The sequence below is a fragment of the Anomaloglossus baeobatrachus genome, chromosome 5, assembly GCF_048569485.1.
Source record: "Anomaloglossus baeobatrachus isolate aAnoBae1 chromosome 5, aAnoBae1.hap1, whole genome shotgun sequence".
NCBI classification, from domain to species: domain Eukaryota; kingdom Metazoa; phylum Chordata; class Amphibia; order Anura; family Aromobatidae; genus Anomaloglossus; species Anomaloglossus baeobatrachus.
Window position 1 is genome coordinate 218,297,943 of NC_134357.1, and position 26,354 is coordinate 218,324,296.

General features: G+C 42.0%; 1 protein-coding gene across 5 annotated transcripts in view; it reads right to left on the bottom strand.

Moving 5' to 3' along the window:
* The window catches only part of TUBGCP2 (tubulin gamma complex component 2), a 948,782-nt gene that overhangs the window by 218,864 nt on the left and 703,564 nt on the right, over nucleotides 1-26,354 (bottom strand). For all 5 annotated transcript variants that reach the window (XM_075349130.1, XM_075349129.1, XM_075349127.1 and 2 more), the window contains one exon: nucleotides 19,007-19,127. In XM_075349130.1, coding sequence (XP_075205245.1) covers nucleotides 19,007-19,127 — 121 coding nt within the window. The remainder of the gene's footprint in view (nucleotides 1-19,006; nucleotides 19,128-26,354) is intronic.

Genomic DNA, 26,354 nt, shown 5'->3' on the forward strand with positions numbered 1-26,354 from the left:
GAGTATATGCAAATTGCCATTAGAAAAACTTAAGCAGTAGACTTTTTAAAAATTATTATTTGTAGCATTCTCAAAACTTTTGGCCATGACTGTATGTATACCTCTCATAGTGGCATAATTTTGGTATTTTTTATGTGGCCAAATAGTAAACTTCCATCGCATATAGGATATTAGAATCCCCAGGAGAAATTGCACTTCACATTGTGTGGTCTATTTTCTCCTGTTACCCATGTGAAAATTAAAAAAATGGGGCTACATTTTTGTGGGAAAAGTGTGATTTGCTATTTTTATGGCTCAATGTTTTAAAATTCTATGAAGCACCTGCTGGTTCAAGGTGCTCATCAGACATATAGATTCCTTGATGACTGCACCATCCAAAATGGAATCACTTGTGGGGGGGTTTCCACTGTTTAGGCACATCAGGTTCTCTGCAAATGTGGGATGGCGTCTGCTATTTGTTTTAGCCAGGAAAAATTGCACAACAAACTGTATGGTCCATTTTCTCCTGTTAGAGTTGTGAAAATTATAAATTTGGGGGTAAAGCAACATTATTGTGGAAAAAAGTACATTTTTCCTTTCAGATTGCTTTAATTCCTGTGAAGCATCTGAAGGGTTAATAAACTTCTTGAATATAGTTTTGTCATGGGGTTTGACCCAAAAGCCAGGATTGAGGGCATCTAGACTGGCTCTCAGACTAGGGATACTACTCTGTCCCTCATCGCAGAGATATGCCTTATAGATGGTGGCAAGGTCTGGACCACCACCATAGCCCTGACTCCAGTGTAGTGCTTGTCTAACACCCCCTCTCTCCCACCCCAGGGGAAAGCTGAGACAGGAGAAATGAACCCCACAAAAGTGAAAAAACAGGGGAATACCAAGCTTAAACTCACTGCAAGCACATACAGGGGAGAAGAAAATAAACGTTCAGGGAGAAACAAAGTACAGGGAGGAAATAAAGGAGAAAGATATTTCTACTGCAAACCTATTAACAGAGAGAGGTAGAAACCGGGTTCTTCAAAGCCGCGCCAATGATCACCAGCCAAAGGATCAGATCAATGAAGCTTTATTGTTGCATCGGTCTACGCGTTTCAGGAGCCCTGCTCCCTTCCTCAGGACCATCAGATACAAGCATACATCAAAGTGATTTGATGTATGCTTGTATCTGATGGTCCTGAGGAAGGGAGCAGGGCTCCTGAAACGCGTAGACCGATGCAACAATAAAGCTTCATTGATCTGATCCTTTGGCTGGTGATCATTGGCGCGGCTTTGAAGTACCCGGTTTCTACCTCTCTCTGTTATCTGCCGCTTTGGGTTGCTGCTGCCGTGGTCAAATTTTACGTGCGATTACAGTGGTTGTGACTCTCACAACCACATTTGGTGAGTAGTATTGCTCCCCCATCCTATACCCCTACATACAAGGGTAAGACCCTATTGCGCTTTATTTTTCCACAGCTTTTTCTATTACTGCAAACCTATTAGCATACAACTGTTCAACCGATAACTGGATTACAACACAAACAAACGGTATCATTTTTAGGTATTTTCTGTCAAAGTCACTTCAAACGTGGGCCCCAAAAAAACTGGTTATGTAAATTTTGTTGGAAAAATTAGAAATTATTGATTAACCTTTTTATCTTCCATACAAAAAATATGTTTCAATATGATGCTGATATAAAGTAGACATGTAGTAAATGTTATTTTTTAACTAAGATTATTTTTACTACATTGTGTGATACACTATCTAGTTTAAGGTCATAAAAATTTCAGTTTTAAAATTGTAAACATTTTCACAAATAAACCCAAAAGATATTGACCTAAATTTGCCACTAACATGACATACAATATGTCACAAAAAAACAAACAATCTTAGAATCATTAGAATATATTAAAGCATTCCAGAGTTATTCCCACATTAATTGACACAGGTCAGAATTGAGAAAATTGACCTTGTCAGGAAGATGAAAATAAGCTCAGGAGTAAAGGGGTTAAGAGTGAACATGTAAAGTGCCATAGAATGAATGGTGGTATAATAATAATAATTCAATAAGACAATATAAAACTTAAATTGCATTTTAAATTCCCATCACTTTTCCTCCCTTTCACCTTTCCACAATTATATTTTGCATTGTGTGCACAAGCCAATTTGCATTTGTGATGATTAATTTTGTTATTTTACAACTACACAGTGCTGTTGGTCAATCGGAAATGTTAATGACCTTATATATGTAAGAAAGTAAAAGTTTAATTTTGTCTGCCTTAGGGAATATCAGTGTGCATAACTATTGGGCAACTATTATTGTGGAGAATTATTTAACTATATAAAACAAAGTTACCTTTTCCCATGTCAATTGTTTGTTTTTATCTGTCAAAGTGAAAATAATAACCAAACAACTCAAAATGTACAAATATACATTCTTGACATTTAAAAAAAATGTATTAGGGGGCGAGGCCTGGCAATGGAGGAGAGAGGACGCTGATCTCCCTTGCTCCCGTGCTCGGACAGGCCCTGGACCCCGTTTAGGAGACGCATACCCGGCTCTACATCAGCCAATGCCGGCTAAGAGAAGGAGTAATAGCGGCAGGCCCAAAATAGAACACCGGACGCCGGCCCCTGCGCACATTACAAGATTCTTAAGGAGCTCCACCGGACCAGGCAGAGTGTCTTCCTCACCTAAAATGGCGGCCGCAGCACTCCGGGAGACATCCACGCCACCCAGCAACATGGAGGAAAGCGGCACTTCCACACAGCCCCAGCCGCCCAGGGCCCTCCAGACGGCGGCGGTGATGGGAAAGCAGAGCAGCGGCGGAGATGGGCCTGGACGCGGCGAGGAGGCGCAGCACAGGGGAACCCCCTCCACTCACATAATGGCGGCGGCTGCAGCGCTGGGGACTCACCGTCCGAGGGACAGAGAGGAATCGGAGCAGCGTGCAGAGCAGGATGCTGAAGGCCAGGATGGGGGTAAGGCTCTGGGGAAGTCCCTGATGATGATGCGGCCAGCCCTTCAGATCCACACGGGGAATCAGCAGCAGGACTTTAATAACATCCCCCATGGGGTGCCCTCTGCGCAGGAGACACTAGAGAATTACAGGGAGGCATTGCTCAGCACAGAGCAGTTAAGGGTCGGGAACCTTAGTGAAGATCCATTTGTTACTGCTGTACACAGTTCATTGGAGGCCCCTGTAATCTCAGCTCCTTATAGTGCCCAGCCTAAACAGATGGAAAGGGGACCCCCTGTAAATGCCTTGGACACACTGGGAGATTCCTGTATAAGCGAAACCCCGTCATCCCCTGAAAGAGGAAAGATACCAGTCGCATTCAGGTCTCCTCCACACAGTCCGGGAGATGGAGACACTGGAGAGAGAGGATCAGAGATATGTGTCTGGGATGATCTTAAAGCCCGTATCAGAGCGATTCCAACTAGAGAAGAAATGGAGGATTACATCACCAGAATGGAGGCTTCCTACAAAGCAGAGTCCAAGTCCATGAGAGGAGAAATGCAGCAGTTAAATGTACGCATGACAACCTCTGAGACATGTTCGGCCTCTATGTCTGCACAGCTTTCCCAACAGGCACAGGCTCTAGCAGCACAAGCTATCCAAATAGAGAACTTGACGAATCTGTTAGACGATTTAGAGAACAGGGGCAGACGTAATAACATCAGAATACGGGGTATCCCGGAGTCCGTGGCCCCCCAGGACTTGGATGCATCCTTGGGACGTCTGGACCTACCAAGGGATTCCCACTTAGAACTGGACAGAGCACATAGATCTCTAGGCCCCAAACCAATGGACAATGCTAATCCTCGGGATGTAATCTGTAGAGTACATAAGTATAAAAAAAAAGAAGAAATCCTGGCCAAAGCTAAGCAAAGGGGCCCTGTCATGTTTAAGAATACACCGATCCAATTACTCCCGGATTTGTCTAGGCACACTCTACAGAAGCGTAGGGCCCTGAGACCTCTACTGGACATCCTACGACAGAGAAATATTCTGTACTCTTGGGGTTTCCCCTTTAAATTACAAGTCCGACATGCTGGAGGTTTTCATGTGCTCCATTCTCTGCAGGATATTCCATTCTTTTGTGCAGCCCTTGGATTACCGGTAGTCCATATCCCAGATAAGGAGTGGCCACGAGTACACAGTTTTCCCGGAGAGTCGATCACCAACCCTCTCCCACGACGAGAGAACACTCGCAGGAAAAATCGGGGCCCACAGCGAAAGAAAGGGGTGGAAATGACATCGGCTGACTGTGAGGGGGAGTGAGACCAGCCCACCCTTTCCAGTTTTGGACATGATATTGAATCCAGATCTTGCAGGCCAGTTTAGAGTTGATTCAGAGTTTATATTGGCCAAGTTCTGACCTGAGCCATCAATCTCAGGAACATAATAGCTATTTTGATGACTTACTAGTCAAGTTCTAACAGTTATTTGAATTTCAATGATAAGTGGGGTGAAAGTATGTCGTCGTCGAATATTGTTGTTTTAGTTTAAAATACTTCATTTTAAGGGGTCTGGGGCCGGTCCGGGAGGGACGGGCCTCTTTTGAAAGTCTACTCCCCACCGGGGTTCTACACGCTGCGGGCAGGTGTAGGTTATACTGACCCCACGATCGCGGTCTGATACTATTGTTGAGGACCTATCTTTCTCTTTTTTTCTTTTTCTTCTCCTTTCCCTTTTTTTTCTTATTCCCTTCTTTTTATTCCATTTTTCTTCATCCTTTTCTTTTTCCTTCTTTCTTCCCCTCTCTGCTCCCATTTATACCTAGTTCTATTGCTAACTCTCCTTAGTAGTTGTACTACCTACTCTTCCCTTTCTCCTTCTGCACATCACCTCCCTCCCTCCCCTTCACCTCTTCCCCCCCCCCTTTTTTTTTTTTTCTCTTCTTCTCCCCCCCTCTCCCCTGCCCCCTCCTGATAATATAATTCCCTGTTCCTTGGGGGACCTGTAGACGGGGAGATGGAGGCTCTTAAATTATGTTCACTCAATGTAAGGGGATTCAATATCCCACAGAAGCACTCACAGGTCCTTTACTCCATGCACAAACAGAGGACACAAATCCTCCTGTTGCAGGAGACGCATTTCAAAACCGGCAATATACCAGCATTTAAAGATAGATTCTACCCCGTTTGGTTCCACAGCACTAACCCAGAGGCTAAGTCTAAGGGAGTCTCTGTAGCAATACATAAACAGCTTGCGCATACGGTCATTGATACACGTATAGATAGCCAAGGTAGATACGTGTTCCTCAAATTGAGGGTTTTCAATATGGTGTTTAGCATTGCAAATTGGTATCTTCCAAACAATAACCAGGTTTCTATGTGCAGATCTCTCCTGAAGACACTGGCGGACTTCGCAGAGGGGACGCTGCTTATTGGCGGGGACTTTAATTTTACCCTAAACCCAGCAGTAGATTCCTCCTCTGGAAGGGGCCCAGGTCGGCATCGCGAGATGAGCTCTTTGAGGCGGGACCTTCATGCCCTCCAACTGATAGATATTTGGCGCATTCTGAACCCACAGGGTAAGGACTATACTTACTTCTCCCCTCTACATAACACATACACTAGAATTGATCTCTTTTTGGTGGGACAGCGAGCCCTTTCTTGGCAACCGTTAGCTAAAATTGGAGATATATTTTGGTCCGACCATGCCCCAATTTATTTATCCCTACAGATCCCCCCCGTCACCCAGCGCCCATGGACATGGAGGCTAAATAGCAATCTTCTCAAAGATAACATATGCCAGAAAGAACTGCAGGACACAATAGAGTCTTTCGTCAAGGTACATAAAGGAGATTCAACATCTCCTCCGGTCCAGTGGGAAACATTGAAGTGCGTCCTGAGGGGGGTGCTGATTAAGCACGGCTCCAGACTTAAAAAAGAAAGGACAGAGGAGGTGAACGGATTATTGCAGCAGATTCACCGATTGGAGCTTCGGCATAAGCAGACGCTCGCCCCAACGGACATGGCGAACCTTATTCAAAAGCTAGCCGCACTTAAAAACCTTCTGGACCGGAGGTATATGTATCAGAGAGAACGTATGAAGAGATTCTTTTATGAAGCGGCAGATAAGTGCGGACGTCCTCTGGCACGTCTGCTACATCCCAGGGCTGCTGTCTCATACATTCCACATATTAAGACGCAGGGGGACAGGAACACTCACGATCCAGGGGAGATCCTTGAAGTCTTCAAATCATACTATGACAAATTATATAACATTAAGGGTCAGTTCGCGGACCTCGCCCCTACGGAGCTAGAGGAAAAAATGAGAAAATACGTAAAAGACACTGCCCTCCCCCCTCTGGATGTGTTGCTTTCTGGGGCTTTGGAGGAAGACATTTCAGAAACAGAGATCGGTGCCGCTATTCGACACACCACCTCTGGTAAATGCCCGGGACCGGATGGATTCACTCCGGCTTTTTATAAGCTGTTCGGAGCGCAGTTGGCCCCAATTATGGCCAGAACATTTAACTCTTTGGATGGAGAGGTTGGATTCGTTCCCCAGACCCTCGAGGCACACATTAGTGTAATCCCCAAGCCCGGGAAGGACCTAGCACATGCTGCAAATTATCGACCCATATCTCTGCTGAATATCGACATCAAACTCTTCTCTAAGATTTTGGCGGACAGATTAGCGCCCTTATTACCCCCAAGTATACATACAGATCAGGTGGGCTTTGTCAAAGGCCGTGAAGCCAGGGAAAATACCATCAAGACTGGACTTCTGGTAGCGAAGGCCAAGCTTGAATCAATCCCCATGGGCTTATTGTCCATCGATGCAGAAAAGGCCTTTGACCGGGTCCACTGGGGATTTATGAGAGCAGCTCTAGTTCAAATGGGATTGGGACCCAAGTTCCTACAAAGAATCTTTGCGCTATACTCTGGGCCGACTGCCCGGGTCCGGATCAATGGTATGTTGTCCTCCTCCTTTGCCATACAGAATGGGACCAGACAGGGATGCCCATTGTCCCCTCTGCTATATGTAATTGTTATGGAACATTTAGCGAATGCCATTAGGAAAAACGATGATATCCAGGGGATTAGATGTGGTTCAGCTCATCATAAAGCAGCGTTGTACGCAGATGATTTACTATTATATGTTAGCCAACCTCACACTTCCCTACCATCATTGATGAAGGAACTTGAACGATTTGGCCACTTAAGTAATTTTAGGGTCAATTTTTCTAAGTCGGAGGCCTTGAATATTTCGCTGCCCCAATCAGAGGTTAGTCGGATTGCCTCCAATTTCCCGTTCAAGTGGAAACTTGAGGCAGTGAAATATTTGGGGGTGTACATCCCGGCAGATTTATCTAAATTATATACGCTTAACTATCAAACCCTGCTAAACCGAACAATTAAAAATCTCACATCCTACAATGGATTGAGACTATCGTGGTTCGGTAGGATGAACGTAGTTAAGATGGATATTTTACCCCGTTTTTTATACATTTTCCAAACTGTCCCTATAATACCCCCAAGTGGGTTTTTCCAAAGCCTACGTTCAGCTTTGGTGCGCTTTGTGTGGGGGGGGAGGAGGCCCCGGATTGGGTTACGCTATTTGACTCGCCTGAAGGAAGAGGGGGGAGCTGGACTCCCTGACTTTAAAACATATTTCCAAGCCTCAGCTCTGGTCCGAGTGCTGGATTGGACATTTCAGAACAAAAATAAACAATGGGTACAGATAGAACAGACAGATATTCCAGTCCCTCTGGGACATCTCCCCTGGATACCATTACCAGACATTTCCATGATGGGCCCGACACCGAAATACACAAGGGACACCCTCAAAGTTTGGCACACAGTATCAAGCAAATTCGCTCCACTAAACACTTTGGGCCCCCTATCTCCCCTCTTTTCTTGCCCTTCTTTTCATCCTGGTTATCAGAAGAGCGCTTTTCTAGGTTGGAGGGCAGTGGAGGACACCCGCGTCGGAGACATTCTCGTGGATGGTAAGCTGCCTGACTTTCAGGATATTAGATTGCGGCCATTGGGGAGAGGAGTGCAGTGGTTTGAGTACATACAGCTGCAGTCGTTTATCGCTACACGGGAGGCAGAGGGCCTGATCCGCAGAACTCTTACTCCACTGGAGGAATTGTTCGGAAGGGGGGAATCCCCGGATCATGCAATCTCCCTCATATATAGGGTCCTCATCAGACATGGGGGAGCTGACAAGATAAACTACCAGCTGGCTTGGGAACGGGATCTGGGGGAGACCATCTCACAGGAGGAGTGGGCGAAAGGTTTCTTATTCAGCCACAAGATGTCAATTGCATGCTCTGCACAGGAGAAAAATTATAAAATATTAACAAGGTGGTATCAATACCCGTTAAAGCTTCACGCGATCTTCCCACAGGTCTCCCAAGTGTGTTGGAGATGTAACAAGGAGAAGGGCACCATGAGTCATATCTGGTGGGAGTGCCAGTTGATAGAACCCTTTTGGACAAAGGTATTTGACAATTACCGATTCATAACTGGGAGACAGGTGGTGAGCTCTCCTAAAGTTGCCCTACTTTCCATTCTGCCACAGTCAATCTCATACCACAAGAAAGACATCCTAAGATTCTGCATAACAGCCGCCCACTCGGTAATTCCAAGACATTGGAAAACGACCAAAATTCCTCCAATCACAGAATGGTATTCGGAAATGACCGATATCTACAGAATGGAGGAAATGTCGGCTGATCTCTCTGGATATGGAGATAAGTTCTATACAACCTGGAGTGAGTGGATAAGTTTCCATGACTCCACGGATTTCCATAAGCTATTTTAGGGGACCGTGAAATGGTGCGACAAGGACACTTGCTTGCGCGGAGAGATATGGAAGGAGGAAAAAGGGCTTCGGTTTGACCCTTGGTCACGGGTCCCCCGGGTGACTTTGACCCCTCCCCCCCCCCAACACCCCCCCAACCCACCACCCCCCTGCTTTCTCTTTTTTCCTACTTATATCTTCCATGCTGCTCTTTACTCATTCCTATCTATAGTCTTGCTGGAGTCTTTAATTTCTCTGGAAGTGACGAACAATATAATATGTCTTAAGATACTCTGCCCTAGGGACCCGGGAAGTCCAAATGTAGTTGTTTTTGGCTACTTTCATAGTATTGCGTGAACTCAGCTACAGAAGGTCACGGGGATACGTGGGTAAAGTTCGGAATGGACGGAGGGATTTGTGTCTTAGGACACAAAGGGACATAACTAAACAGTTTGTTACATTCTAGTGTTAGAAATTTGTATATGTTTTCAATATACGTTCATGATGATTATTGTAATGATGAAAAAATACTTAATAAAAAAGATTGAACATAAAAAAAATGTATTAGTTATCGATATAGCTACCCTTCTTTCCGATAAGTTATAAGCCTTCCTTCCATGGAGTCTTTCAATTTCATAATCTGTTGACGTTAAACGTTAAGGTCAACTTTTAGGTTAGAACCAACAACAGCCCCTCAAACACTGTTCAAAGAAGTGAACCATGTCATTCTTTGATCTTTAATGCCTTTACTGGCTAGCCAAGCTGTGGACACTAAGATGCAGAAAATGGAAACCTGTCCTGCATAAAAATCATGTTTTTCTTTGAAGATGCAGATTTCTTCCTGTAGCACTGCATGAAGAAATGGTCTTCCAAACATCGGCAGTAGGTTTGGGAGTTGATTTTGAGTCCAATTTCAATCCAATTTGCACATTTTTAATATTACCATCCCATAGCCATACCCAACCTCCATCTTGCTGGGGCCTCAGTTGAAGTGAATGTCTGTGCCTGCTACTGATCCAGCCACTGACTGTTTCATCCATCCGGTCTGTCAAGAGTTACTTTCATCTCATCAATCTATAAATTCTTTTAAAAATCTGACTTTAGATATTTTTTGGCAGTCTTGACATTTTAATGTACAGTGCTGGCCAAAAGTATTGGCACCCCCAAATTGGATATAATTCCACACCAAAAATAAAAAGAGGGTGGACAAAAGTATTGGCACTTTGAAAAATCATGTGATGCTTCTCTAATTTGTGTAATTAACAGCACCTATAACTTACCTGTGGCACCTAACAAGTGTTGGCAATAACTAAATCACAATTGCAGCCAGTTGACATGGATTAAAGTTGACTCAACCTCTGTCTTGTGTCCTTGTGTGTACCACATTGAGCATGGAGAAAAGAAAGAAGACCAAAGAACTGTCTGACGACTTGAGAATCCAAATTGTGAGGAAGCATGAGCAATCTCAAGGCTACAAGTCCATCTCCAAAGACCTGAAAGTTCCTGTGTCTACGGTGCGCAGTGTCATCAAGAAGTTTAAAGCCCATGGCACTGTAGCTAACCTCCCTAGATGTGGAAGGAAAAGAAAAATTGGCGAGAGATTTCAACGCAAGATTGTGCAGATGGTGGATAAAGAACCTCGACTAACATCCAAACAAGTTCAAGCTGCCCTGCAGTCCGAGGGTACAACAGTGTCAACCCGTACTATCCGTCGGCGTCTGAATGAAAAGGGACTGTATGGTAGGATACCCAGGAAGACCTCACTTCTTACCCCGAGACATAAAAAAGCCAAGCTGGAGTTTGCCAAAACTTACCTGAGAAAGCCTAAAACGTTTTGGAAGAATGTTCTCTGGTCAGATGAGACAAAAGTAGAGCTTTTTGAGAAAAGCCATCAACCATAGAGTTTACAGGAAAAAAAAAGAGGCATTCAAAGAAAAGAACACGGTCCATACAGTCAAACATGGCGGAGGTTCCCTGATGTTTTGGGGTTGCTTTGCTGCCTCTGGCACTGGACTGCTTGACCGTGTGCATGGCATTATGAAGTCTGAAGACTACCAACAAATTTTGCAGCATAATGTAGGGCCCAGTGTGAGAAAGCTGGGTCTCCCTCAGAGGTCATGGGTCTTCCAGCAGGACAATGAGCAAAGACACACTTCAAAAAGCACTAGAAAATGGTTTGAGAGAAAGCACTGGAGACTACTAAAGTGGCCCGCAATGAGTCCAGACCTGAATCCCATAGAACACCTGTGGAGAGATCTCAAAATGGCAGTTTGGAGAAGGCACCCTTTAAATCTCAGGGACCTGGAGCAGTTTGTCAAAGAAGAATGGTCTAAAATTCCAGCAGAGCATTGTAATAAACGTATTGATGGTTACCGGAAGCGGTTGTTCGCAGTTATTTTGGCTAAAGGTTGTGCCACCAAGTATTAGGCTAAGGGTGCCAATACTTTTGTCTGGCCCATTTTTGGAGTTTTGTGTGAAATGATCATTGATTTGATTTTTGTTTCATTCTATTATGTGTTTTTTCATTGCAAGCAAAATAAATGAAGATAATAATACCAAAGAATTTGTGATTGCAATCATTTTCAAGAAGAAACTGAGTATTATCTGACAGAATTGAAGGGGTGCCAATACTTTTGGCCAACACTGTATGTAGTATCTTGTTCAGTGGTGGCATGTTTTCAGTTTCTCTTGCCTTGGTTATGTCTCTGAGCACTAAAGACATTGTACTTCACATTAAACGCTCCAAATAGGTTGCAGCTCTGGATTATGACAACACTGGAGAATAATGGGTTCCTGTTTAGGGCTGAGCGGATCCGAGCTGTAAAAGTCCGGATCCGCGTGGTTTCAAAGATTTCCGGGTTCAGGATCCAAATCTAGAATTCCGGGTGCAGGATCTGGATCTGGCACTGGGGAAAATAATTGAAAAATAAAAAAAAACAGAAATAAAACAGCTGTTCATACTTACCGAGGCTCGGTGTCATGGCGGCACACTGCTTCCGGGTCGCGCATTCACTTCCTGCACTGTGCATCGCATAAACACAGCCTTCCGTGTTTTCCCTGCCACCCATTCGTCCTCTCATCTGTGATTGGTTGTAAGCAGAAGCGCCCTCAGCCTGTGACAGTATCTACTTGCCGGCCAGTCATCGCGGCTGTCATTGTCTGCACAGCCAGCGGTCGTGCTCTATGGCCACTGGCTATGTAGCAGAGCTGAAGCGGCAGGGGACCTCGTGTGGATTACGCCGGAGCTGCAGGGTGTGTTGGGGGTTAATAAAGTGGTGAAGGAAGGTGTGTGTTTTGTACTTTATTTCAAATAAAGGATTTTTCTCTTTGTCTGTGTTTATTTACATTCATGTACAGGTTAGTGTAATGCAGGTATCTCAGATGCCTGTGCTATCACACTAATCTAAGGTTTAGTAGCAGCTGTGCACTGCTATTAACCCCTTATTACCCCGATTGCCACCGCTCCAGGGCAATCGAGAAGAGGCAGCATTGCACCGGGATTGTCACATCAAATAGATGTGGCAATACCGGGCGGCTGCGGGCTGACACTACCAGCCCCCAGCCGGAATTATCATGGCTGGGTTTGAAAATTAGGAGGGACCGCACATCATTTTTTTAAATTATTTATTTAAATAAATGAAAAAAAATGCATCACCGACACAGCCGCACACACTTCTAACAGGAACGTGCATGTGTTCCGAGGTACATGCACGCTCATGCTCAGAGCGCGGCAGGCCATGCCGACTAATGTCATGTCAGACTTGTACGAGTCTGACAGCGCATCACCGACACAGGCGCACACTTCTGACAGGAACCTGCATGTGTTTCTGAAACTGACCAGCAGACACTTGCACTGCTTTCCCCGCCCACCTGCCGTCCTGCCACCTATGATTGGTTGCAGTCAGCTGACACTCAGGGTGGGGGCGCTTCTAGCAGCAACCAATTACACGCCCCAGTGGGCGGGCAAAACAGTGGATGTTGAATTGTCAGCTCCGGAAGGGAAAAGCGTGACACAGAAGGAGTTTGCTCCCATGACACAGGCTCGGGTGAGTACACTGTGCGTGCTCCTACCCCCCTGTCCCCTCCACAAACGTTTGTAATCTCCGGATTCAGATCCCCATTGACATATATGGGCACCGGAATCCGGAGCGGATCCAGATTTTTTGTTCAATCCGGCAGGGATCTGCTGGTTCCGGATTTTGGCGGATTCGATCAGCCCTATTCCTGTTCTCTTCACATGAGAGTCTTCTCAAATGTTTGGCAGCTAAAATGGTTTTCCCCACAAACAAAATTCATTTTAAAGTTTCTGCAATAAATTTTTGATGGCTTTGTGATGATGCCCCAATATCTTAACAGTTTCAAAAGTGCTGTAAAACTAATAAGAATTCATAATTATACAGCTTGCAGCCTGGAATATACCAAATACGAGGTCAAAACATGCTGACTTGCCTAATAAGTGTGCACACTGTGGATTAAAGAGACTATTCTAATTGGTGCAAGATAATTATAAATGGGATTTTCATAGACGTGCAAGGGAATGGGAGGTTTATACACAGATTACTGGTGTGATTTGTAAGAGTGCTTAAAAAATGTCCTTTCAGTTTATATGAGGAAAACCTGGTAACAGGGTCCCTTTAATACATTAAATAGTAGATCATAATCCTTCTACATAATAATACAAGTCAGCCTTCTAAACTGCATAAAGTTATAGAAATAGGCTTCAATAAAAACCTTAACTGCTTTTGATAAGGACAGCGAAACGCACATTAACGCATCCCCTGAGTACCTGGTATGTGTTACTTTTTTCCTCACAAGCTTTCATGTTTAATACTATTATTTCCTAAACTGATTGTGTCTATTGATTCTACTTTTATCAGTACTTACAACTACATGAAAATGTGCTGTATTACTTCATGCTATAGACATATACACAAAGGTTTACCCTATATACAGGGTTCATGTGAAAGCTATGGATAATCCTGCCTGAACGGTTTATCTTTGTATACTATTTAACTCGTGAATGATGGAGTAACTTTAATAGGGGACTGACTTTTCAAACCGTTGACACTTGCTATTCTAAAATCAATATATTTATTACCCTAATTTTTATTAATCTGTACTTTGGGGATTTTTTTCTCACCAGTAATTCTCTCCTTTTCTATTTTTAAATATATATATATATATATACACACATATTTATATATGTATATATATACACACACACACACATACATACATACATACATACATACATACATACATACACACACACAGTACAGACCAAAAGTTTGGACACACCTTCTCATTCAGAGAGTTTTCTTTATTTTCAGGGCTCTGAAAATTGTAGATTCAAGATTTGTAGATTGAAGGCATCAACACTATGAATTAAAAGATGTGGAATGAAATACTTAAAAATGTGTGAAACAACTGAAAATATGTCTTATGTTCTAGGTTCTTCAAAGTAGCCACCTTTTGCTTTCATTACTACTTTGCACACTCTTGGCATTCTCTTGATGAGCTTCAAGAGGTAGTCACCGGAAATGGTTTTCCAACAGTCTTGAAGGAGTTCCCAGAGATGCTTAGCACTTGTTGGCCCTTTTGCCTTTACTCTGCGGTCCAGCTCACCCCAAACCATCTCGATTGGGTTCAGGTCTGGTGACTGTGGAGACCAGGTCATCTGGCGTAGCACCCCATCACTCTCCTTCTTAGTCAAATAACCCTTACACAGCCTGGAGGTGTGTTTGGGGTCATTGTCCTGTTGAAAAATAAATGATGGTCCAACTAAACGCAAATCGGATGGAATAGCACGCTGCTGCAAGATGCTGTGGTAGGCATGCTGGTTCTGTATGCCTTTAATTTTGAATAAATCCCGAACAATGTCACCAGCAAAGCACCCCAACACCATCACACCTCCTCCTCCATGCTTCATGGTGGGAACCAGGCATGTAGAGTCCATCCATTCACCTTTTCTACAAAGACACGGTGGTTGGATCCAAAGATCTCAAATTTCAACTCATCAGACCAAAGCACAGATTTCCACTGGTCTAATGTCCATTCCTTGTGTTCTTTAGCCTTTAGCCCAAACAAGTCTCGTCTGCTTGTTGCCTGTCCTTAGCAGTGTTTTCCTAGCAGCTACTTTAACCATGAAATCCTGCTGCACAAAGTCTCCTCTTAACAGTTGTTCTAGAGGTGAGAAGGTGTGTCCAAACTTTTGGTCGGTACTATATATATATATATATATATATACATATATATATATATATATATATATATATATATATATATATATTTATATATATATTTATTTACACTTTTTTATTATACTCAGTTGTGCATTGTGTGTGTAGCTTCTATAACCATGCTATTTACCACATAACCGGGGAAAAATTCTTGTATGACTTCACATTTAGCATTCTGAGTAGTTTCCTAGATAAATGTTCCAAAGCAGAGTACATTAGTCCTAATCTGTAATTCATTTATCAGGAAAAGCACTCAAGCCCTCTTTAAACTTAATTTCTCGTAAAGGTAGCCATCTGAATCAAGATAGTTTACTAAGTAATAAAACTGCATTGTAATCATATACAAAAATAAGTGAGGCAATAAACTTGGACGTGTCACTTGGGATAACCTCCTTCCATCCTCCACAGAAAAGGTTTTTAGCCCAAAAAATGTTTTTTTATTAAATACATTTTAAATAGAATATATTTCTTTGGCAATTTTACATAAAATACACAGCCTGCTGCTACTATTAGAGCGCCGCCATAGCAAAAAGCTGACGCTGTAATAGTAAGTACTATTTATGCACACACCCACAGACACGCTATTCACGCAGTGTTGTTGTCTTGTATAATCTTCTGTGGGATTAAGCAACAAGTACAGTGCCCCAATGGCTGGCAAAGACAGAAAAGGTTCTTGTTTAAAAACAGTGTATGGGGTCCCATTTCAATCCAATAACTGTAAAAAAGAAAATCAAGCTAGCAAAATTAGCTACTAAAACAAAAATCGCCAAAGACATTAAAATAAACCCCAAAACTTTTTATAAATACATCAATGCCAAAAGTAAAAAAAAAAACAGGATGGTGTCAGCCTCTTTATGTGATTGTCCACTTTTATAGTGGACAATTATAAAGGACAAAAAAAAGGTTGAGATATTAAAGAGGCACTTTTCATCGGTGTTCACCAAGGAACTGACTTGTTCCAGTGATCATTCAAAAAGGCAAAAATAAAAAAGTCTTCCCCCTGATATAACAAATTTAAGACAAGAAGAAGTATACCTGTGTCTGAGTAAATTAAACATTCACAAATCCACTGGGCCACATGGCATTCAACCACGGATATTGAGGGAATTGACCTCAGTAATTGACAGACTGCTGTATCTTATCTTCTTATACTCTTTTGCAACAGGGTTGGTACCTCAGGATTGGAGAATGGCTGACAGGGTACCGATATTTCAGAAAGGTAAGAGGGTGGATCCAGGCAACTACCGTCCGCTAAATCTGACATCAGTGGTGTGCAAAGGTTTTGAGGGCATTTGAAGAGATGACATACAACAAAAAATTAGAGAAAATGATATAATAATTGATAACCACCATGGATTCATGAAAGATAAGCTGTGTCTAACCAACATGTTGGGTTTCTATGAGGAGGTAAGAGCAAATCTGGATATTGGTAATATAGCTGATGTGATTTGTTTGGACTTTGCAAAGGCATTTGATACTGTGCCACATAATAGTCTTGTAATGATTTAATGTTGATAAATGTAAAGTAATGGACCTAGGACGGAGTAATCCTATTGCTGCATACACATTAATTGGAACTAAACTCGGAATTACAGAACAGGCGAAAGAGTTGGGGATTCTGGTTACAAGACAGCTGAGCAGCAGTACTCAATGTCAAACATCAGCTGCAAAAGCAAAGAAGATTTAGGGTGTATAAAAAGAGAGCTTATATCCAGTTACCCCTCTATAAGTCCCTTGTAAGGCCACATCTGGAATATTGGATCCAGTTTTAGGCCCCACAATTTAAAAAGGATATTAAGAACTTAAAGTCAGTTCAACTAGATTATTGCAAGGAATGGAAGGCCTTCTTTATGATGAGAGGTTGAAAACGTTGCATTTGTTTAGCTTAGAAAAAAGACATCTCAGAGGAGATCTCATTTATATCTATAAATACATGTGTGGTCAATACAAAGGACTGGCACATGACTTATTCCTTCCAGAAACAATACTAAGGGGTACTTTACACGTTGCGACATCGCTAGCATCGGCTAGTGATGCAGAGCGTGATAGTACCCGCCCCCGTCGCACATGCGATATGTGGTGATTGCTGCCGTAGCAAACATTATCGCTACGGCAGCTTCACACGCACATACCTGCTCGGCGACGTCGCTGTGACTGCCGAAATATCCCTCCTTCAAGGGGGAGGTGCGTTCGGCGCCACAGCGACGTCATCGCGACGGCCAATAGTAGCGGAGGGGCAGAGATGAGCGGGACGTAACATCCCGCCCACCTTCTCTTTTCCGCATTGCCGTCGGGACGCAGGTAAGGAGATGTTTGTCGCTCCTGCGAGTTTACACACAGCGATGTGTGGACCTGCAGGAACGACAAATAACATCGTACCTGAGGTCGACCCGACATTATGAAAATGACCGACGCTACACATATCACCGATTTTCGACGCATTTGTGATCGTTTAACTTCGCACATAGGATTTACACGCTGCAATGTCGTTACCGGCGCCAGATGTGCGTCACTAACGACGTGATTCCGACGATATTTCGGATGCGATGTCGCAGTGTGTAAAGTACCCCTAACGACCAGTGGAAGAAAAGCGATTGACAGCTAAATAGGAAACTGTTTTCCACAGTTATAGTAGTTAGATTGTGGAATGCCCTACCAAACGAGGTACTAATGACTGACACTAAAACAATTTTATAAAAAAAAAAAAAAAAAAAGGCTGGATAATTTCCTCAGTACACACACAATTACAAATGATTTAGTGACAAAATATATGATTAGTAGAGGAAGATTGAACTAGATAGTTATAGGTTGAAAAACAATCTAGGTCTATGTAACTCATCAAAATGCAAACTTCCACCTGCTTTGGAGGTACTTCTTGGGCCCCTGTGCACCCACACAGGTTGCACCAATGATATGTCCACCCATGCAGTGCCCTATATATCTTTGCCCTATTTGTGTCTGTACCATTATAATGTCATATCCTTTGCTTGCCCCTGCCCACACAGCAGCATCTGTGTATTTTATGTAAAATTGTCAAATAAATATATTCTATTTAAAATGTACAGTATTTAATAAAAAATAAAAAAAAACAAACCTGTTTTGAGCTATTTGTTTTCAGGGGGGAGGGAGGGGGGCATGTATATTAAAGTGGTTGTTGTAAATGATAAAACTGCATGAACTGTACCACAGAAAGTCTCCAAAACACAAAAGCTTCTATCACAAATCCTGATGATGACTGTAGAGCTCTATCACAAAAATAATGAATAATTAGTTTATCCTATCTGACGGCATGACTAAAATATAGTTGCTAATTTAAATGAAAATAGAAGATAGAATAATCTCAGTGTTACAGGTAACAAAATGAAGGGTGAAATCTGAGATTAATGTTTTTTACATACAATTCTGTCAGTGCCATACTGGGACTAGGATGCTGATTCACACCATACATTCAGTTTAGAGATTGGATGAATGACTGCAGAAAAATTATTTATCAAAGTTTCAGAAATGACATCACTGGTGCAGTGGCTTGAGCATTGGGGTGACACTATGGGAGTCGGGTCAGGTTTAAATATTTCACTTTGTGTGCTTAGCTGGGCGTTACGTAAATTTCACCCCTCCGTTGCTGCCATTATAGTCATGGATGGTGCGTGTGCAATAGAATCTTGAAGTATTACAGAAATTTACATAATGCCTGGCCAACCACATCGGCAGGAATATTTACACAAGACCTGACCTACATAGTACCACCATGATGCTCAAGCCACTGCATCAATGACGTTATTTCTGAAACTTTGATAAAGGATTTTTCTGCAATCAAGCATCCAATCTCTAAATTGAAGGTATGATTTGAAACAGCATCCTAGCACCAGTATGGCACTGCCTTTAATTTATATGTGAAAAACCTGCTGGTTGGTTCCCTTTAAAGTGTTAATATCAAATGGTCCGTTAAAATAAAAATAAAATAGGACATGTTTTAATGGGGAGGTTCAATTTTATACGAGACACATTTGCCATATACTTACTGATTTGAGACTTTTCTCCAGGATGTGCCAAGTTGGTTCCATGACTTCAAACATCATGTAGTACTGGATGTTTTGTACAAAATTTAACATCCTCTGACGAAGGGTAAATGCCCCTGCAAACCTGAAAAAGTGGGACACAAAAGTAAATTAAGAAATAAAAAAAAATGAGAAAAAAAAAAATCACAGATACAAAAAAAACTAAATAAATAAAACAAAACAACTTTATTTCCCAAATAGCTTACAAAAGGTGCCCACCCCTCAAACATGTATATCAATAGAAATAAGATACTATTAGATGAAGTAAAATAGCAGTCCAGAGCCTACCAACAGTATATCATGAAAATGGGTACACCCGTAACATATTTGTAAATATTTTAGTATTTCTTTTCATGGGAGAACACTGAAGATATGACACTGAAACAATGTAAAGTAGTCAGTATACAGCTTACATAACCATGTAAATTTGGTGTGCCGTCTAAATAACTCAATACACAGCCATTAATGTCTAAACTGCTGGCAACAAAAGTGAGTACATCCCTAAGTGACAATAGCTAAATTGTGTCCATATTTTGTGTAGCCACCACTATTTTCAGGCACTGTCTTAACTCTCTTGCGCACAGAGTTCACTAGAGATTTGCAGGTTACCACTGCAATCCTCTTCAACTCCTCTATATCAGTATCATGGAGTTGGATGATGCGAGAGACCTTGAGTAGCTCCACCTTCCATTTGACAATGCCTCACAGATGATCAATAGGGTTTAGGTCTGGAGACATGCTTGGCCAGTTCAGCACCTTTACCATCAGTTTTTTTTTTTTTTTATAAAGGTTGTGGTCATCTTGGAGGCATGTTTGGGGTTGTTATGTTGAAATACTGCCCAACAGCCCAGTTCAGGAGGGGTTCATTTTCTGCTACAGTATGTCACAGTACATGTTGGCATTCAGGGTTCCCTCAATGAACTGTAGCTCCCCACAGCCAGCAGTCCTCATGCTGTCCCAAACCATGACACTCCCAACCCCATGCTTGACTCTAAGCACGACACACTTGTCTTTGTACTCCTCACCTGGTTGTCGCCATACACGCTTGACAACATCTGAAGCAAATAAGTTAGTCTTCGTCTTATCAGACCACAGGACGTAGTTCCTGTCATCATGTCCATAATTTGCTTGTGTTCAGAAAATTGTTTGCAGGCCTTCTTGTGCACCATCTTTACAAGAAGCTTCAGTCACAGATGACAGCCATGCAGAACAAATTGATGCAGTGTGCGGCATATAGGTTGCCATCCACCTCTACCCCTTTATCCTCTGCAGCAAAGCTGGCAGTAGTCATGTATGTATTTTGAAAAGAAAACCCCTGGATATGACGCTGAGCACATGCATTTAACTTCTTTTGTCAATCATGGAGAAGCCTGTTCTGGAAGGAACCTGTCTTGTTAGCCCCTTCCCGACATAACTGTACGGCATAGAAGTCGGTCCGTTCCTGACCAGTTGACTTAGCTTAATATAAAATGATGAAACACATATACATATATATCTCAGAATAAGCTCTTTTTGCCATTTACCCAATAGAAGAAGTGTATGTATTCTTGGATTCTATCCAACTGACTTCTATATTAACCAGTACTTCCTTAAAAAAAAACCAAAAACAGTCATCTTTTCTACTCGGACCCGTGGTCATCTCTAGTCTCTGTAGATATATCGCATGCATGCCTGACATTTGACTTATGATTTGAAATGGAAACAGTTTAAGACGTGGCTGCATACTTGAACTGCATCACCCCAAATTCACCTTTATCACACCCGGGGCCCTGGCTGATGTTACAGCCAGAACCCGGCTCTTATTCCCAGGAGCGGTGCCCGTGCCGCTGATGGCAGGTTAACCCCCTAAATGCTGCGATCAATGTGATAGCAGCATTAAGGAGGCAGGGAGAGGGGATCGCTTACCTCTCCCAGGCGATTTGGTCTCTGTAAGGTGATCACAGGGACCCGATCACTGCCATAGTAAAATCCAAATGCAAAGTAAAGGATTTCCCTTTGCATGTGGACCGCCCTCCCTTTGCTTTCTTCCGTGCACCTTGATGGAAAGGTCGTATGGTGAATGGAAGGCTGAACTTTTTTGTTTAATTTGATACTGCCTTAGTAACCCTTTATTATCATCACAACCCAGGGTACTGAGCTATGTAAAGCCTCACATGATGCATGGTCTGAGAGGCAAACTGTCAGTGCTGCGAGTGCATAAAAAATAAAACAAATAAAGAAAAGCAATAAACCGCTATTCATTTGTTCATTCTGCTTCTAAAAGATCAGATCATAGTATGTGTCACGAACAGCCGGGGGAGTCACTCAGATATCCCACCGCTGCCACCAATTTGTCACGAACAGACAGGGGAGTCACTCAGATATCCCGCAGCTGTTCACTAATTTGTCACAAACACGACTACTCTCTAGCGCCCCCTTGTCGGCAGGCCACTTTTGGAACTGCAGGACAATGCATAAAATGAGGCTGCTGAGCTAATAATGCCAAATATTGGAGGTCTCACAGCAAGGGTCCCGCTAATGGAATATATATATATATATATACCACGGTACCCTTAATGATAGCACTCCAATAATTCTATGCAATAATATTTATGCTGCCACCACCCAGACTTTCTACAGGTAGCTGGGGACCCGTTTCAGATAGCAGAAGGCTTTTCGTACGGGTTTAGGTTCGTATATAGAACAGAAGGAATCGAACTATTAAATTTTATATATTTAATCCGAAAATAGGCAGTGTTTAAAAAATATACAAGAAATTACAAAAGGGAACAATACAAATACAGTATAGACAGTTACATAAAATAAAAGGTATAAACGTGAAACTTACTAAACTCGTGCCATAGATGTGACGTCCGAATTTAGGGAGGGATGGGCTCCAAGAGAAGATGGTAGAACGACAGCCAGCATCACCACTTACTGATGTCCTCCAGTACTGACTCCCCCCAGCAAGGAGCTAATCGCTCTTATGCCCTCAGGTAACCCCCCTCTCTGTGACCTCATTTTACAGTCTCTCGTGGGCTTTGCCAAGAGTGTCACAAAGTTCTTTAATTTTAGCTTTTCACATATCTTTGCCACTGGGCCACACAGGTGAAAGATATTAGCGTCATATTTTATATCTCAAGTTTACATTTACATAGATACCAAACACAACGCATCTAGCATGATTTTACTGGCCAATACTAATTTGTCGTGATACCAGCGATCTCCCAGTCAAGCTAAACGGTGCGCTGGGTTCAGCGCTCCACAGGGATTCTGGCAGTATGTTTTTAATTTTTCTAGCATTAACGGGCCACGTAAAAAACTGTATTAGGAGTTTTCCCTCCAACAGAACAAAGGAATGACTTTTCTATGCATCCTTTGGCTGTAGCTCTACCATCACCTGAGTCATAAATTCCTAAACCTTCAGGCCGATCATATAATCGTCATGACGATCTGTGGCTGATAGTGGGGAGGGGGTTAAGAACCCTTCAAGAGTTTTACATGACAGTATGGCGCAGCTCATATTTATCCAACGCTCTTCGCTGGGGCTCTGCCAATGTGACATGCCCCTTGCAAACCAGTCCAACTAATTCTGCACTCTAATTGAAGAAGGGAAGGCGCTTCATCTTTTACTGTGCCTCAAAAGTAGTTTACGTCCACATATGGAGTATTGGCGAACTCAGGAGAAAATGCACAACAAATTGAATGATTCATTATCTCCTGTTACCTTATTGAACAAAATTTGTTGCTAACGCAACATTTTTTGACATTAAAAATGTATTTTTTTATTTTCACGACTCAACATTATAAAATTCAGCTATTCAGGAATTATTTTCATTTGATTTTTTTGCCGTTCAGTGTGGTAAAAGTCATAAGATAACTTTATTCTTTGGGTCTGTACAGTGATACCACATTTATATGGTTTTTTATATTTTGCCACTTTTACACCATAAAAACAAATTTATAGAAAAAAAACATTTTGTATTTCTGTATTCTGAGCGCTGTAGTTTATTATTTTTTCACTGACTGAGATGTATGGTGGCATTTTTTTTGCGGGATAAGATGACATTTTCAGCAATGGCATTTTTATTTGCATGACTTTTTGATTGCATTTTATTTCACCTTTTTATCAATTGTATGATGGAAGACCGTGTTTGCTCCATTTTTTTTCTACAGTTTTCACAGAAGGGGTTTACTAATGTGACAGTTTTATAGATAGGGATGTTCAAAACATAGAGATACCAAATGTGTACTTTTTGTTGTGTATTTTTGTTGTTAGATTAATATAAGAATTTATTGGTATAATATTTTTTTTCAATAAATAGCAGTTGAACACTGGCACTCAAAAAAGAAACAAATGTAGCTACAGATAAATTTATTGTCCTTAAGTTATAACTGTAACTGGGAGGATGCAGCAGGTAGTGGGCAGGGTCCGCGTAGACACCTGTCAAAAAATAGTAAAGGGTAATAACTTAAAAGGGACTACCACGCTCTCCTGTATACGAAAAGACTAAGGCTGAAATTGAGACGGTAAAGAAATAGGGAAATATAACAATACCTGCAAGTAGTCGTTCGAAAGATGTCCGACCTTGTGGTCAGTGTATAGTGGTAATGGTATGCCAATGTTAAAGTTAGGAGACAAATGTTTAGAATAAGTGAAGAAAAATATACACAATTAAATGAATTAAATGAAATGGAGGGGTTAAAAAAAAAGTAGCCAAAAAAATAGAAATAAAAGTTCAAGTGCCTTTGCCAAACAGGACGGAACCAGGAAATCTAGGAAGAATTACGTCCCAGAAGCAAGCACGTGTAACTGCTTCAGTATTCAGGTAGAGTGTGTGTGTGTGTGTGTGTGTGTGTGTGTGTGTGTGTGTGTGTGTGTGTGTGTGTGTATGGGGGGTCCCCCCAAACTGGATTACCAGCCAAGGTAAAGCGAACAGCTGGAGTTTGGTATTCTCAGGGGAAAAGGAACGTGGTTACTTGGCTCTTCACAGCCTAAAAATAGGAGGGCTCAGCCACCCAGAAGTGGCACATCCCCAAGGTTCACAGTGTTGCCCTGGTGTGGTGGCAAACTAGGTAATATAAGGGGTTGACACCAGCTGTAATGTCAGCTGGCATCAAACCCAGTGGTTTGTAATATCGAGGCATATATCAGATACCCGACATTATGAACCCAGTTAGTAATAAAAAAATAAAGGTGACAAAAAAAATTATTTGAAAAACACTCCCCAACACATTTCCTCTTTCAATTTATTGTAACGAAAAAAGAAAAAAAAATCCAGGGTAATCCATTTTGGTGGTCACGATGACTCTGGACCTTCCAGAATATGGGGGGGATGCTCAGGGAAGGTATCCCCTATTTTCCGGAAGTGCAGCACTGCATGTGAGAAGTGTGGATGCAGTGATCTGAGTGAGAATACTACAGCCACACTGCCCAGGTCCACACCACAGCAGTTTCAGCTGCAGTAAACTCCGTATCACTAGGCGCAGGCAGCTGGCTGACAGCCGCTCTGCGCATGCGGCCGACATTTGTTCTGAAGACAAGGAGAAAGAGGGGTCATGGGGGATCCAAGCTGCAGTAGGAACTGGGGGGAGACTGTAGGTGACCTTGCAGGACCTAGGGAGGACTGTTCTGCCTCATCTGACATGTCATATGAGGAGGATGATGCGTGCAGCTGGAGCACAACTAGTAAACTATATATGTTCACCAAATTGGCAAAACTTGATAGGAATATAGCATCAAGCAATATACAAAAAATATCTGATAAAAATAACAACAGATGCAACTCCAAACTAATCATAGAATTAATTTTTATTAAACACATTAATAGACAATTTTTTGCACTGTAAAATGAGCAGGTGTTCCACAGAGATCACTGAAATACCACTACTTACAAATTTAACATGGTCTTTCAAAAATTAGGTTTTATAGTCTCAAAATATTATTATAATTGCATATAATTTAGAACCTAGGGACAAACCTCCTCCATGTAAGTATCTAACACTATAAAAGGTGCTTAAAATTAGTGCCTGCAAATAATAATGTAAATTCAATATAACGGTGGATAATTTTTACCAGGGCTCCAATTATATGTTGGAACAATCACAAACAAAGAATGTGTGTTCATATATCCTAGTAAGGTAATAGTTTAACACGAAAATGAAGAACATAATTAAATAGATAACATTAACCATATTGTTGGATTGTAATTAGTGATCCGGGGGAAAACACCGGCTGCCTCGACATGTGTTTCACTCCCATTTCATCAGGAGGTGTGTGGATAAAGCGTTATTGTAAGTGCGTCTATTTATAAGTGGTTTGGATTAGTGGCGTAACTTCAGCTGGGTGTAACTGTTTGTAATCGAGTGTGTAAGACGTACTCAGCGAGCTCACTGGAAGTGACAGAAATTCACCTTACGCAAGCCAGCCCCGGTCGTCACTAACAACAGTGCAATGACGTTGGCGCGTGTGTGGACCGCAGAGTGAAGGCAAAAGGGCCAACAAGTGCTAATCATCTCTGGGAACTCCTTCAAGACTGTGGGAAGACCATTTCCGGTGACTACCTCTTGAAGCTCATCAAGAGAATGCCAAGAGTGTGCAAAGAAGTAATCAAAGCAAAAGGTGGCTACTTTGAAGAACCTAGACTATAAGACATATTTTCAGTTGTTTCACATTTTTTTGTTAAGTATTTCATTCCACATGTGTTAATTCATAGTTTTGATGCCTTCAATGTGAATCTACAATTTTCAGAGTCCTGAAAATAAAGAAAACTCTTTGAATGAGAAGGTGTGTCCAAACCTTTGGTCTGTACTGTATATGTAGATGTTCATCCTTCAGTTGAATTAATACTACCAAGTAAAATGATAAACAATGTTAAAATGTTAATGGACAGAAAAAAAGGATAAGAAATGGATATTCAATGGTATGTAAAGGGCCACTCAGAATAAAGTTACATGAAGAAGGAAAAGAGCTGAGCTTTTTATGGCCACACATAATAAGTAAATAGAGGGTGCAACTATAGTAATGCAAATTATTTATTGAGAATTACAAAGTTACAACAAGAAGCACTATCATATTACATAAGAGAATAGTAAAATACACATAAAGTGAATGGAGATAAAGAATCAGAGTATTCCCTGCTTAGGACCTCAGCAGCATATAACAATATAAGGGTATGTATAATGTCCCCATGTATTTGATGATTGGCCAAAATCATGCACAGAGATATCCATTAGGGAAGCCCAAGGGGGCCTATGTAGACGGGACAATTTTCCCAACCCTATGAATCACAAGGGACAACGCTTACCCATAAATAAAGTGCAAGTGCAGTTG